This window comes from Corvus moneduloides, chromosome 17 (genome assembly GCF_009650955.1).
Source record: "Corvus moneduloides isolate bCorMon1 chromosome 17, bCorMon1.pri, whole genome shotgun sequence".
Lineage (NCBI taxonomy): Eukaryota > Metazoa > Chordata > Aves > Passeriformes > Corvidae > Corvus > Corvus moneduloides.
Genome location: NC_045492.1, coordinates 13,903,510 through 13,916,066, shown reverse-complemented (window position 1 = coordinate 13,916,066; position 12,557 = coordinate 13,903,510). Strand labels below are relative to the sequence as shown.

At 43.2% G+C, this 12,557-nt stretch overlaps 1 protein-coding gene across 4 annotated transcripts in view; it reads right to left on the bottom strand.

The window, feature by feature from the left end:
• Window positions 1-12,557, bottom strand: part of ATP9A (ATPase phospholipid transporting 9A (putative)) — a 55,429-nt gene that overhangs the window by 33,542 nt on the left and 9,330 nt on the right. For all 4 annotated transcript variants that reach the window (XR_004243471.1, XM_032126746.1, XM_032126744.1 and 1 more), the window contains exons 2-5: window positions 7,362-7,506; window positions 6,962-7,075; window positions 5,220-5,328; window positions 39-97 (exon numbers count right to left, since the gene is read on the bottom strand). Coding sequence is in view for 3 of the 4 variants with exons in the window: in XM_032126746.1 (XP_031982637.1) it covers window positions 39-97; window positions 5,220-5,328; window positions 6,962-7,075; window positions 7,362-7,506 (427 nt within the window). In the remaining variant the exon portion in view is untranslated. The remainder of the gene's footprint in view (window positions 1-38; window positions 98-5,219; window positions 5,329-6,961; window positions 7,076-7,361; window positions 7,507-12,557) is intronic.

Sequence of the window (12,557 nt, the reverse complement as noted above, 5' to 3'; positions counted from 1 at the left end):
AATAAAAGTACACAGGAAAGATGAATATAAAGACAAACCTTTTCAACAATGATGAGGTCACCGACTTGTATGTTAGAGCTCTTCACCTTCACAGTCCCTGCAAAGGAAAGGTGCCAGTGTGTTAGAGCAGAGCAGGACAGGGCTCAGGGGTGCTGTGGGGTGCTCCTTCCCTCCCTCCCACTGCACTATGGTGGGGGAAAATGGGAAATGTTTCCACCACAGGAATTGGGCAACGCTGCCCTGTAAAGACTTCCTGAGCCCACTACTCCCACTATGGCGTGGGTCCCCCAAAAAGGGCTGAAAGCCCCTCATGTAACACCTCCAGACCTCAACCCTGGATGCAGAAACCCCTGGCTGCCCCCTAATGATAACTCCGAAACAACAAATGATAACTCCTTAAACTCTTTTTTTTGTACTGCTTAACTCATGAATTCAAAAATACTTTCAGCATCAGGCAGATGACAGAGCAAGAACAGAAAGTTACAGCAGGGAACCATCAAATCCAACTCCTTTTCCTTAGGCACCTGAAAATGTAAAGCTTGACTCTCAAGCCAAGCCCTGGAAGCTGAAATTATAATGGGCCCATCTAAAATCCAGGCTCATTTCCTCCCCTGCCGCAGCTCCAGTGTCTGGCTCAGCTCTGCCACCTCTCCTTTGCCTCTTGCTGGACCTGGCCAAACGAGCCCTGCAGAGAACAGGTCCTACAGAAATCATGTAAATATTTATTCCTGTGCAGCTGTCAAACATTTCCCAGTTGCTCTAAAACAGGGGATTAATTTAACAATTGGCTAGTAATTTCAAATCATTAGCCAGCTCTAGATTTGGCTTCTCAGACTAACTAGTGATTTATAATCAGTTAATTTGAACCCTGCCTCTACATGTCTGTTGTATTTCAACAAAAGCCTCTTTAATCTGCTGTGATTTGAGTGGAAGTGGGGGAGGCACGTGGAGCTCCCCCTGGCACAGACAACACTCCTACTGTACCTCAAAATTCATGGGCTAACTGGCCAGATAGCAGCTCTGGGGGAAAGCAGAAGGGGGAAGGGAGGGGGAGTAGAAATTAGCACAAAGCACAAAGGTCACTGGGATTTTACTACTGGCAGTCCCTTCATTAGCATCCTTCTCAGGATATGCTTCAGAGTTTCTGCTCCAAATTAACAATGAAAGCCATTCTGGGCTGGGGGCAGCCTGCTGCTTTGGTGACACACTGTGTGCTTAACAACATGCTTCACCACTGCTGCTAATAAATGCAGACTTCCTTGCATGCTGTAATTATTCCTACAAATTATAAGCAGTCATGGCCCATTTCACAAATATCTCATAGGTCTTTCATGGATTCTGGAGTTTGCCTTGTGAGATTTTTTTTTGGGTTTTTTGTTAAAAAAAAAAAAAAAGGTAAACAAAACGAATGCTGGGCTAAAGACATCTCTGCTGGGGCAGGAAGCAAACCGGGGATTAAGAGTCCATTACGCTGAGGCTTGAAAAGAAAAGCTGCACTCCAAGAGGATCAAAAAAAGCATCCCTGGCAGTCTTGTGTATGGGCTATACAAAGTTAGGTACTATGACACTAAAAGGGTCTGACAGATAACATCTCTTCCTCCCCTTTTAATACGGTTATTCACAAAACAACAAAAAGTGCTTTTGAATATTCTCCTGTGCAAAGGAAGGGGGGGAAAAAAAAAGCCCGTGTGCTCTCCCCACACCGGCACAGCCATTCCTGGCCCAATGTGCAAAAAAGCTGTGGATTTGTTTAACCCCATTTTCTGTATTCTCCTAAGGATCACAAGGATTTATCTGGTGACTGTCAGTAGCAGCAGCACTACCTGCAGGGTTCAGGGAAACTTACTTTTGTAAGGTTTTCCTTAATGAGGTAAAAAATCATTGTGCAAAAGAAAAATTAATGCCTGGACAAAGCTGTAATGTGATGATTTCCTATCATTACGCACATAAAAGGCTTTTGGGATCATTATTCTGAAAACAGTATCATCTGCTTTAAAATCTTTCCAATATGAGAAAACCCAAAGCAGCTGGAGCAGATTTGTCTTGTTCACGAACCCTCCCAACCTCAGCTGTTTGAGGGTAAAACAAAGAGGGGAAAGAGGGGACCTTTCTAACCAACACACGTTTTTATAACTCCTGGATAAATGAGATGCCCTTTTTAGGTAGCTAATTCTGCTTTTCCAGCCTCCCTGGCCCCCGTGGGTGACATCTCTGCAGTGTGTACCACACGTCCTGCTAAGAAGGCCCAGGACCAGATGTTTCCTTTGACTCAGGACTCCCATAAAGAAACTTACTTGAATTAGTTTTATTTTGATCTTGGGAATTCTATAATTCCTTTTTCTTTCTGTGGGGAAACTGCCACCTAAACATTAGATGCTTTCTCATGCATGTTTAAAACCAGCTAATAGCACAACTGTTCCATTTCCCAGTACTGCTCTGCTATGAAAGTATCTTTGTAATTATAAACTCCTACTTTTCTAAGTGCAACTAGAAATGCTTCCTCTAAAAATAAATAGGTTTATTTAGCATTTATATCACTTTCAGTTGTACTTCCTTAAGTCAATCAGACTAGAAGTTGGTGTGCAACACTTTTTAAAAGGAACTAGTCTTGAGCTCTTGTTAAAAAAAATCTGTTGTTAAAATTTGTCTGGTATTTGTTTCATTCTTTGCTGTATCCTGATTTATCTTTTTCAAAGTCAAGAAAGTAAACATAATAAAATGCAAACAGTTTGTTCCAACTTAAGCTATGATCTTTGAAATTATCACCAAATCTGCAGTGTGATGGATGTACCAGAAAGCAGATTATTTAAATGAATAAATATATTAGCCAGAAGAGATGCCTTTTTCTACCATGCAAGCACTTAAGTCAAAATTTCAGAATAGATCTGCAAAGCTTCACTGAGGCACAGCTCCAAACACTTAATTTTGGAATTAAAGATGAAGCCAGAGGTTTACTAAAACAAGTTAAATGCATCTAAAAAATAGAAAAAAAAAAAAAAGGGGGGGGGGGTTGTTTGATGTGCTGCACCAGACTTTTGGCTTTTGTAGCCTTATGCTATGGAGCAGGACTTGCAGAGTTTGGGAAAATATTGTTTTTATATGGCTGGTAAATGCCAATGATCTGTATCTTAAGTAGCACCCCGCAGTAGGAGGTCCCTTCCCACTTTTCTCTGGAGTTTCTCTCTATTATGCAGCGCTACCCAGGCAGGGGGGGCTGCCAGAGAAGAAAAACAAGCCAGGAATTTGCAAGCACAGTTCTAGCTTTCCATCAAGCAGATCAGAACACAGACCCCTGAACACAGAGAGGCTTGTGGGTTTATGAATAGGGGATTGAAATTTGATTATTTTTTATAACAATCCAAACAGCTGTCCTTTAAATGGAGAGCTTTCCACTAAAAAATATGCTTTCCAGAAGTCTGCTGGTTTCATCATTTTGGAACAGAAATGGATCATCTGGGTAAAAAGATAAAAAAAGTTTAGGGTGGAGGGGTTTTTGTCATTAGGTCTCAGCACGGGGCTGTGCCAAAACCCCGCAGGCATGACCTGTGCTGTTCAACAGCAACAAAAAAAAGAAACAGTCTGTAAACAGCCCAAGTCAAGTCCTACTGTCAGCTACACTGAAAACTAATTGTTCACATCAGCTGTTCCCAACTTAGTTTGATACTGCTCCTACTTCTGAGCTGGTGATGGTCTCCCTTGAAAACCCAGCTCCTTTCTCTGACTGATAAATCAAACCCCAAATTTCCATCCCCAGCCAGCGTGGCCTCACCAGGCTCTTCCCTGCTCCCAGGTAATTCTCAGAGGTGCTGAGGCTTTAATCAGTGGAAAAGGAGATGATCAGCTCTCCCAAAAAATTCAGTACTGAGATCAGTGAGAGACAGAAAATTATTTTTCTCCCCAAACCATGTGACAATCAGAAATAATTTTCTACATTTTTTTCTACTCTAAACTATACTACAGAGTCTCATTCCTGTTTCTGCACAAAATTCATGCCAAATACAGTGGGGCTTAAGATTCTCAGCTAGTGCCCAGCTGCCAATCCTCCTTGCTTTCTTTCATAAAATTAGAAAAGTTAAAGGACTGGGGGGAGGGAAATCATTCATGGGAAACGTAATAGCAATATGAAAAGAACTAAAGGAGAGGTCAGGCCCCTTATAGATCATTGAATAGAATCCAGAAGGCAACTCTTTTATATCTTTAAATAGATGTAGTACACCCCTCTTGGATGAGGCTTTTGTTGGTTGCCAAGCATTTTAAGTGTTGTAGTAAGAACATGTTATTAAAAGGGGATTTAATATTCAGAAACTCAAACTCCCCAGTTTGGAGTTGCCTCATAACTCCTGGCATGTGAAATATATCCAGCCTTAAGCAACTGCTTTTAAAAAGCAGCCTTATTCCTACAAATGCAGCATATTTTGCTACACCTACATCACTGCATCTTAATTCAAGGGTGTAAACTTTTATAACTAAGAAATTGGAAATGGAAAAGAACCAAAACTTGCTCAGATTCTGTTCATTCCCTTTTTAAAACAAAACCCTGGCCTCACCATCTTTTTGTCATGGTATTAGGAGTAACTCCATAGTGAGGCAGCACTGGATTGTTCAAATGAGAATTTAAATGTCTTTGTTAGGTACAGCACAGCTGTGAACAATGGCCAGGGCAGGGTCAGGCTCAGCTGAGCCACAGCCTGGGCTCCCTCACAAATGAGGGCTCCAAACTCCTCATGGCTGGAGAGAGGCTGAAGGGGATGGACACAGAAAGTGCAAGAGCTGATCCTGCCAGTCCTGAGGAGCTACATCAGCTGCTGCTGACAAACACACACATCTCACAGTCTCTTTAGGCTCTTTAGGGTAGGGAGGCCCTGGCACAGGCTGCCCAGAGCAGCTGTGGCCATTCCTGGCAGTGTCCAAGGCCAGCTTGGACAGAGCTTGGAGCAGCCTGGGACAGTGGAAGGTGTCCCTGCCCATGGCAGGGGTGGAACTGGATGGGCTTTAGGGTCTCTTCCCACCCAGACCATTCCATTAATCTCTCAGCAAACCCCAGCCTCCCCCAGAGCCTGGTGAGGAGCCACCCACGAGCGGCCACCCGGACCCCGAGGGCTCGGCGGCGGCAGCGTGGCCACGGAAGCCACGTGCCTGGGAGCCCACAGCCCCCTCCCACTGCCTGAACTCTGGCTCTGGCTGTCAGCAGGGCTGGATTCCGGAGCCACAGAGCCGACCTCTGGCTGTGAGCTTGCTGTAGATCTGCGAGTTCACTTCCTTGTCCCGCATGTAGCATCGGATCTCCTCGGCCGCCTCGCGGATCACGGTGACAGCCAGCACAAACCCCTGCGAGGAGCATGGGGGGAAACAGGAGGGATGAAAAGGTCAGGAAAAAAATCACATCTGCCTCTAAGAAGAGCAATATTTATCAGTGCCACTGCCAACAATCTGCATTGCCTTATTCTATCTTATCTGCCTAAATCAGTACAGTGAGATGTGCTGCTGTGCAAACTCCCAGTACCAAACACACAGCAGCTGCTTTAAAAAAGAGTTGTTGCTTAAAAAATATTTCAGTTTTATCATGATGCTCTCCCCAAGCAAATCTTTGCGAAGTTTACCTGAAGAATGTAAGTACCATATTTCATTTCACCTCACAGGTGAGTAACTGAGACTGAGGGGTTACACAGAATTCCAGGGTAAGGCAGGATCCCACAAATCTCAGTGCTCCCACCACCACAGAGCCACTGAAGTCAGCACAACTCCTCCGGGAGATTTCTTTACATAGCAATTTATACAGGAATCTGTATAACCCCCTTTTTATATACATAGATAAATAGAGAATGCATGTGCCTTCGTGTGTGTGTGTGTACAGACACTCCACCTACACAAACAACACTCCAAAGATATTTATGTGCACCACTCATGGTATAATTACATGTTCGCCTGATTAGGGCTTCAGTCCTACTTTTTGTGCATATGAGCAGTCACTTAATTTCCTCTTGCCACAAGGAAATGCCCATATCACATCCTTCACTGTATAAAAAATAATTAATTAATGCAAACCGGTTCTTTATGGGCTTGGTATCACAAAGTCATGTTTCTCCTAGAGACTATTAGCTCAGCCTCACCAAACAGTTAAAACACTCCTCATGCATCACAGAAAATGAACTTTTTACAACCTGTATTGTGTTGAAAATTGCAACCATGTACTGATTACTTTTGTCAATAAGGAACTTTAAGAAGGGAGCAGGATGATTTTAGGAACTGAAGATTTCCAAAACATACATATATCTAAATGTGTGATCTAATTAATTTAGTAATGAAATGCATTTGTTCATTTACCTAGCAATTCCCACCTGCTTTCCAAAATAAAATTTAAAAAGCATCAGCTATTTTCAGCTTGGGTTTCAGCTGCTTGAAGAGTCCTCAAATAATCACCCCAAAACATTCCCACATGTTCCAACTGCCTGTGTCATCTCATGTGTCATTCCAGCCCCAACACTTGTAACAGCAGCAGTAATGAACAAAGAATTTTCTTATCCTGCTTTCTGGCAGCTCATGCGCAAGTTCTAATTGCTCACCTGGCACAGACGAGTCACAACTGCCTATACAACACAAAGAGAGCTCCTCCACGTGCACCTGTATTTAATTTATAGGACAGGATCCTACAAAACCAGCAGCAGATTCACACAGCAAATGCAATACAGCATTTGAGAGAGAATTCATGGAGATCCAGGCTTTAACACAAATTGAATTTTAGCAGCAATGTCCCAAAGCTGCCCCTTCACTTCTTGCTGGCTTTTACCAGGGATTTCACTGCACTGAAAGTCTACATTCTACAACATGCACTGCACAGGCCTCAGGAAGCAAGTTAAAAATGTGATTTAAGGTGCAAACTTACACCCCACAGAAAAGGCAGCACAAGAAATTTTGTCAAGCACTGAAACTTTCTTGGGTAAATAAACCTTGAATGACCTACCAGAGGAACCCAGTATGTGTAAAGGGCACCAAGCCTCATTTCAACCACGAACTGAGAGCAGGCCAAGAGCAAGAAATAAAGGTTGAAGAAGTATTTGAACTGGTTAAACAACACCTAAAAAAAAAGCAGAAAAAAAGAGGAGGGAGGATGTTATACGTGTTGAACTAACCACCAGAAACATTTCTGCATGCTCTCCTAGTGACTAAGTGCTGACTTGGGGCAGTTCTAAAGCAGTCCTGGACACTCAGGACAGATCAGCGTCTGGTTTGCTGCTGCCGTGAGGCAGTCTTGGCGTGAACTCTACCAAACACAACCCCACCATTTGCTCCAGCTCCTGATTCTGCACTTATCTACTGTAAAACCACCGAGAAATGGGGAAAGCAACTTCATTCATGCTCACCCCAGGGAGAAAGGTAAAGAAGTTGTATTTCTGATTGTTGATGACATTGCGAGGGTATCTCTGATCTCTCTTCTCCGGGTGGCCAAGCCAGACAGTCCGAGGCCTGGGGTCTCTCCTCCCACAGCATCTTAAGCACTCACAACACCTGCAGGGGGAACATTAATTAACCAATTAGTTAATTTTTAACACACTTCTCTGAGTCACACACACCCACTGCAGCCCCTGGCCCACCTGCACCAGCTCCAGGTGCCTCACGGGACCTTCAGCCTGGCACTGAGGCCACCAAGAACTCTCTGCTCACACAAATTTCAGTGAAGAAAAGCATGCCCTGCCCCACATTATAAATCCTGACTCGAGGCACAGAACCAAACCGAGGTCAGGTCCATCATGGCAGGTGCAAAGATGCACTGGCCATCCTTCCTATACCTTGGAAAAGCCTCTCTGCTCAAAATCACCAAACCCTCCCAGACCCCAAAAGGGCATTCTTCTGTTGTCATTGCTGCTTTCTGAAAGCCAATCTCTCCCCATGCCCTTGTTCCTTCAAGAACAGACCTATTGAATTTCACTGACACTTGGGAGAGCCAACATCAGCCAGACTGATAACCAAAAGCTTCAGGGCTCTTATAAAACATCTTTCCAGAATGTACCACAAAGATTTGTTCTTGAATCAAGCATTCTGCCCCAAAAGTTCTGTTCAGTGCACAGCTAACAAAGAAATAACGATTGCAGGAAGTGCACAAAGCACTCTGGAAGTCCCTGTCTTGCCAGAAGATACATGTGGCGCATTGAACAGAGCTCACAACTCTCCACACAGAAGGTGGTTACCTGTTGGGGTCCCTCCCCTGCCATGGAGCCCTGGGAGAGGGGCCCTGAGGGGACAGACACGGGGTTCCCCTTGGTTGGTTTGTGTTCCCTGCGCGGGCAGAAGGACCCTTGGTCCCGTGACTGGAACAGTTCCTCAGCAGAGCTCCGGCCATGTGGCTGGAGAAATAAACATCTCTGAAACAGCTATCAAGAATCTGTCTGTCCGTATATATTTCCTTTCCACGGGACTCCTGGTTTGATATATGTATATTGCAGGATCCCCACTGCAACAGTTACCTACAAAGAACTTAATTTTTAAGGTTTCAAGCCCTGCTGGCTGGAAATAGAAAGAAGTGTTATCAGTTAAGTCAGTTCCCTGAGTACAGAAGGGGACTAAAACTCGACTTTGCTTCCAGAAATAAAGAGGTGTCACCATGTGATCCAGTGCTCCCCGAGCAGGCACAGGTATTCACTTCACCAGCCTGACTTGCAAGGTGATTTCTCACAGGCTTTCAAAACTACATAAAAGGACTTTTGCTTAATCAAATTACTTGGACATTATTCTGTTTCATGAAGAGTCACAGAAAAGTCCTGAAAAGGTGGATTTTTTCTAGTCTGTACCAAGAACAATCTAAGCCCTAAGTACAGATGCCACCCAAGCACAGGGAAGGTGGTTGTCTTCTGAAAGAAGCTTTGAGACCAAAATGCTGATGAGACAGCAGAGCACTGCACAGCACCCACACAGCAGTGCTGCAGGAACATGCAATCACAGGTTTTGGATGATGCCCAAGAGACTCCTTCGGCTCCAGGTTACGTCACACCCTCCATTCCAACAGTTTGAACACCTAAATCAAATTACTGGAATGAAATTGATGCCATGAAGATTTTTTGCCTTTTCTTTTATACCCCTGTTATACCTTTTTACAGCTTCTGTATTCCTAGTGCTTTTCCCCTACATTCTTGGACTTGTTTGTCAAGCTGAGAGACTCAACATTTTAGAAGCTTCGTAGCCAGGGATCAGTGTGCCCCAGACCCCAAGGTGCTCTCCAGAACACATTCTGTAAACTGAGATAGAACTATCCAGGGGAAGGTTCCTTGGGGAGGGGGGCTCACTCGAGCCTCTCATTGGGGAATCTTTGATAGATCTGCTAATTAGTAACACCTATAATGTTATACCCGATCTTTTGGGGTGGGCAGTTGGCGGGGTGCATTTCGGTGCATTTGACCTGGACATGTGCACCTAAGGATCCTTAAAATAAATACCAAGATAAAATCCCTTTTCCCCTTCTAACCAGGTTTGACTCTTGATTTTAAGCCCAGGAAAAGGCATCAAAATAACTGGAGATGTTTTAATGTTCAGGTATACATAGAAGATATCTGATTCCCTACGGACTTGCAGCACCACTACTGCCATACCTGCTTGCCTCTGGATAGGGACAGTCCCTGTGATTCTGCATTTGTCACCTTTCTAAGCCAGTGGATTTCCTTCTTCGACTACTCCCTAGGTAGTGCCACACAACCATAATTAATATAAATACCCTAAATATAACCACTTCCAAAAGTTATGCTTGCCCCTGAAACTCTCAGTTTTTGTCAACTCTACAAACTATTTTTACTTGTTAAAAAAAAATCTAACTAGTAGATCCTTTTCCCCCACATTTGTGTATAACATCCAGATTGAAAGGCAGTTGGTTACCAAGACCAGACAAACAGCAAAGCTGGTGTTAAACACTCAAATTCACAAGCTCTACTATAGAAGTGCATTTTATTAGCTGGATACCTTTTAATTGCAGTTTGCTTTTGTGTTTGTGGGTGAAGACCTAAGACAAATAGCCACTTGCATCCCAAATATATTCTAATGGAAAGTAGTGGAAATGGTGGTAATTTGGATTCCAACAGAATATAGATATGCTCTGCAGGAAAAAAAGAGAGAAAAAAGTGGTTTTCCTTCTTTCACAAAGGAGAAAAGGCTCCAAAAAGAGGCTTTGCTCAAGGGAGCAAATCTGGTGTCCACACACCCTATTTCATCACAATGTGCTTTCCAGTCAGGAAAAATCAGTCAGTCCTTGCAATCAGACATCTGAAACCATTTACCTTTGTTTATTTTTTAGGTTGGGCCTCTTATAGGGATTGTACTCGACAGCAAAAATACCCACACACCTATATCATAATATTTACAATAGGGTGACCTCTTGTAGCATTTCCACCACGAACACACTCGTTGCTGTAAGAATGGTAGTTTACAAATGCTGTGCTGCTATAGGGTTTGACAAACAACCTAAAAATAATGCAGCTCCAAGTGTAAGCAAGAAAGGGCACGAGAGAATCTGCTGAGTAAAAACAACAGGTTTGTGAAATCCCTGCCTGGCTGAAGTCACAGTTTTTGCAACCTCCTGAATGACAGGCAAAGCAAACTGAAAACCTAATTAAACAAACAAAAGAAAAACTTCCTGCCTAGCAAGTTTTGAAGGCAAATATCAGGAGTATCAGTGCCCAAATAAAGAATATCCAGCATTTCTGCTGGAAATCTCCTACACAGCCTTTCAGCACGAGGTTTCTGTAAAGTATTTAATAAAAAAAAGCCCAGCCAATGAACAGAATACTACAACCATCGCTTGCAACACTTTAACTGGGGAGGTTCCTCAGCGCTCAGGAATCCCAGCTCAGGAATCCCATTACATCACAGCCCAGGGCTGCAGCCTCAGCCAGGAACTCGGGCACCAGTGGCTGAAAATCCGGACAGCAAATCCTGACTTTTGCCCCATAAACCCAGGATTTTTGTTCTGAAGGCACCTACTCAACCCCAGCGCTGGCATTTAACCCTCACCTGCTCTGTGATCGTGTTTTCCCCTCCTGTGCTTTGCTGGGTGGGCACAGAGCAATCCACCATCCGAACCCTGGGCTAGCAGGAATGTTATCTCACACAGTAATCCTTCAAGTGCCAGCCCATGGCTCGCCGAAATAAGTTAGAAAATGAACTTTTGGTAAGAACAGAGTAATTTCTCAAGCACAGAACCATGTGCTTATTCTTCCAGGCAGATGTTTGTCACTCCTCCCAAACATAGCCAATTGCCTTAATTTTTAATTATTTTTAAACTTTTCAGCGATGTCTTAAACTTCACTGGGGAAGAATCAATAAGATCATTAGTTCTCCTTTTCCCTTTCTCCTCTGGAAACTGAATAATCTTAATGTAAAAAAGAAAAATCCATTCATTTGGGCACCAGAAACAAAGTACTCTGAGCACATACAAATGTGTTTTCAGATTAGCTTTGGTGCCCATTAGATAAAAAGCCTTTGTGACTGGAGCTGTCAGCTTTTTCCAGTTACTTTACTTGTTCCTCCCTGGAAGAATTTTGCAGGCATTATGTAGTTCTGTGATTTGCTGTTTCTTTGGCTACCATCCCTACTTTTAAGCCTCAAGCTTAGGGACCCAGATGATGAGGAAAGGGGCTGCTTCATTTCTCCAAAATTCTCTGCTCAGAGCAAAGGCAGTGTCACAGGAGGAAGTTTCTGGCAGAGAAGTATTGGCATTATTGGAAGTTCTAAAATGTTTTCCGTCATGAAACCTGAAGACTGAATCTTGGAAAGGGAAAGATTGTCTACAAAAACAGCTGAAAGTTTACACTGCTGCTGAGAAACGCTGATAAAATTAATGTGCACTTTTCAAGAACAGGAATCACAAAGTTACAGACATGTAAACAGTTTTCTATAAAAGTTTAGGAACACATTCCTAAACATTTCTCCTTCTCCATTTTGGAACTGGAGCACTGAAGAACAATCCTGCAGTAACTCCTGAAGTATAGAAAACTAGCAAGTGAGGGTAAACCATGGACTTTTAAAAAATATCACCTTACAGAAAGAACATGAAAAATACATGAAGACATCTTATATGGGGAACCTGATACAGAACTGTGCATTTCATATTTTAAATCATAACCTGGCAAAAATAGTAACAGGAAACAAACCCACAAACAGACCCAAACAGAGTCACAACCACTCAAAAGAATCTCTCTGGATGCAAATTGTACCTGAAATTCTGAGTCCTGTAAGTGATGCTGCCCTTAATCAGCACAGGGATCCAAACGAACGGGAGGAACTGAAGAACAGGTCTGCTCTGCACTTCACCTGGGATTGTATTTGCTTACAACAACAACACATTCCCAGTGATGAGGTAAGAGGCAGTAACAGGGCAGACTGGCTGTCAGATGAACAGCCACTAGCAAGAAGCAGGTTTTATTTATAAATTCAGTGTGTTTGATGGAGAAGTATCTGAAGATCAAATGAAAAATGCTTCCATGCACATTTTCCAAGTAAAACAAACCCAATGGCAAAAAAGTGCCACTTTTGTGCAAACTGAGGTGGAATTTATCAAATTAGTGCTGAAGTTCATT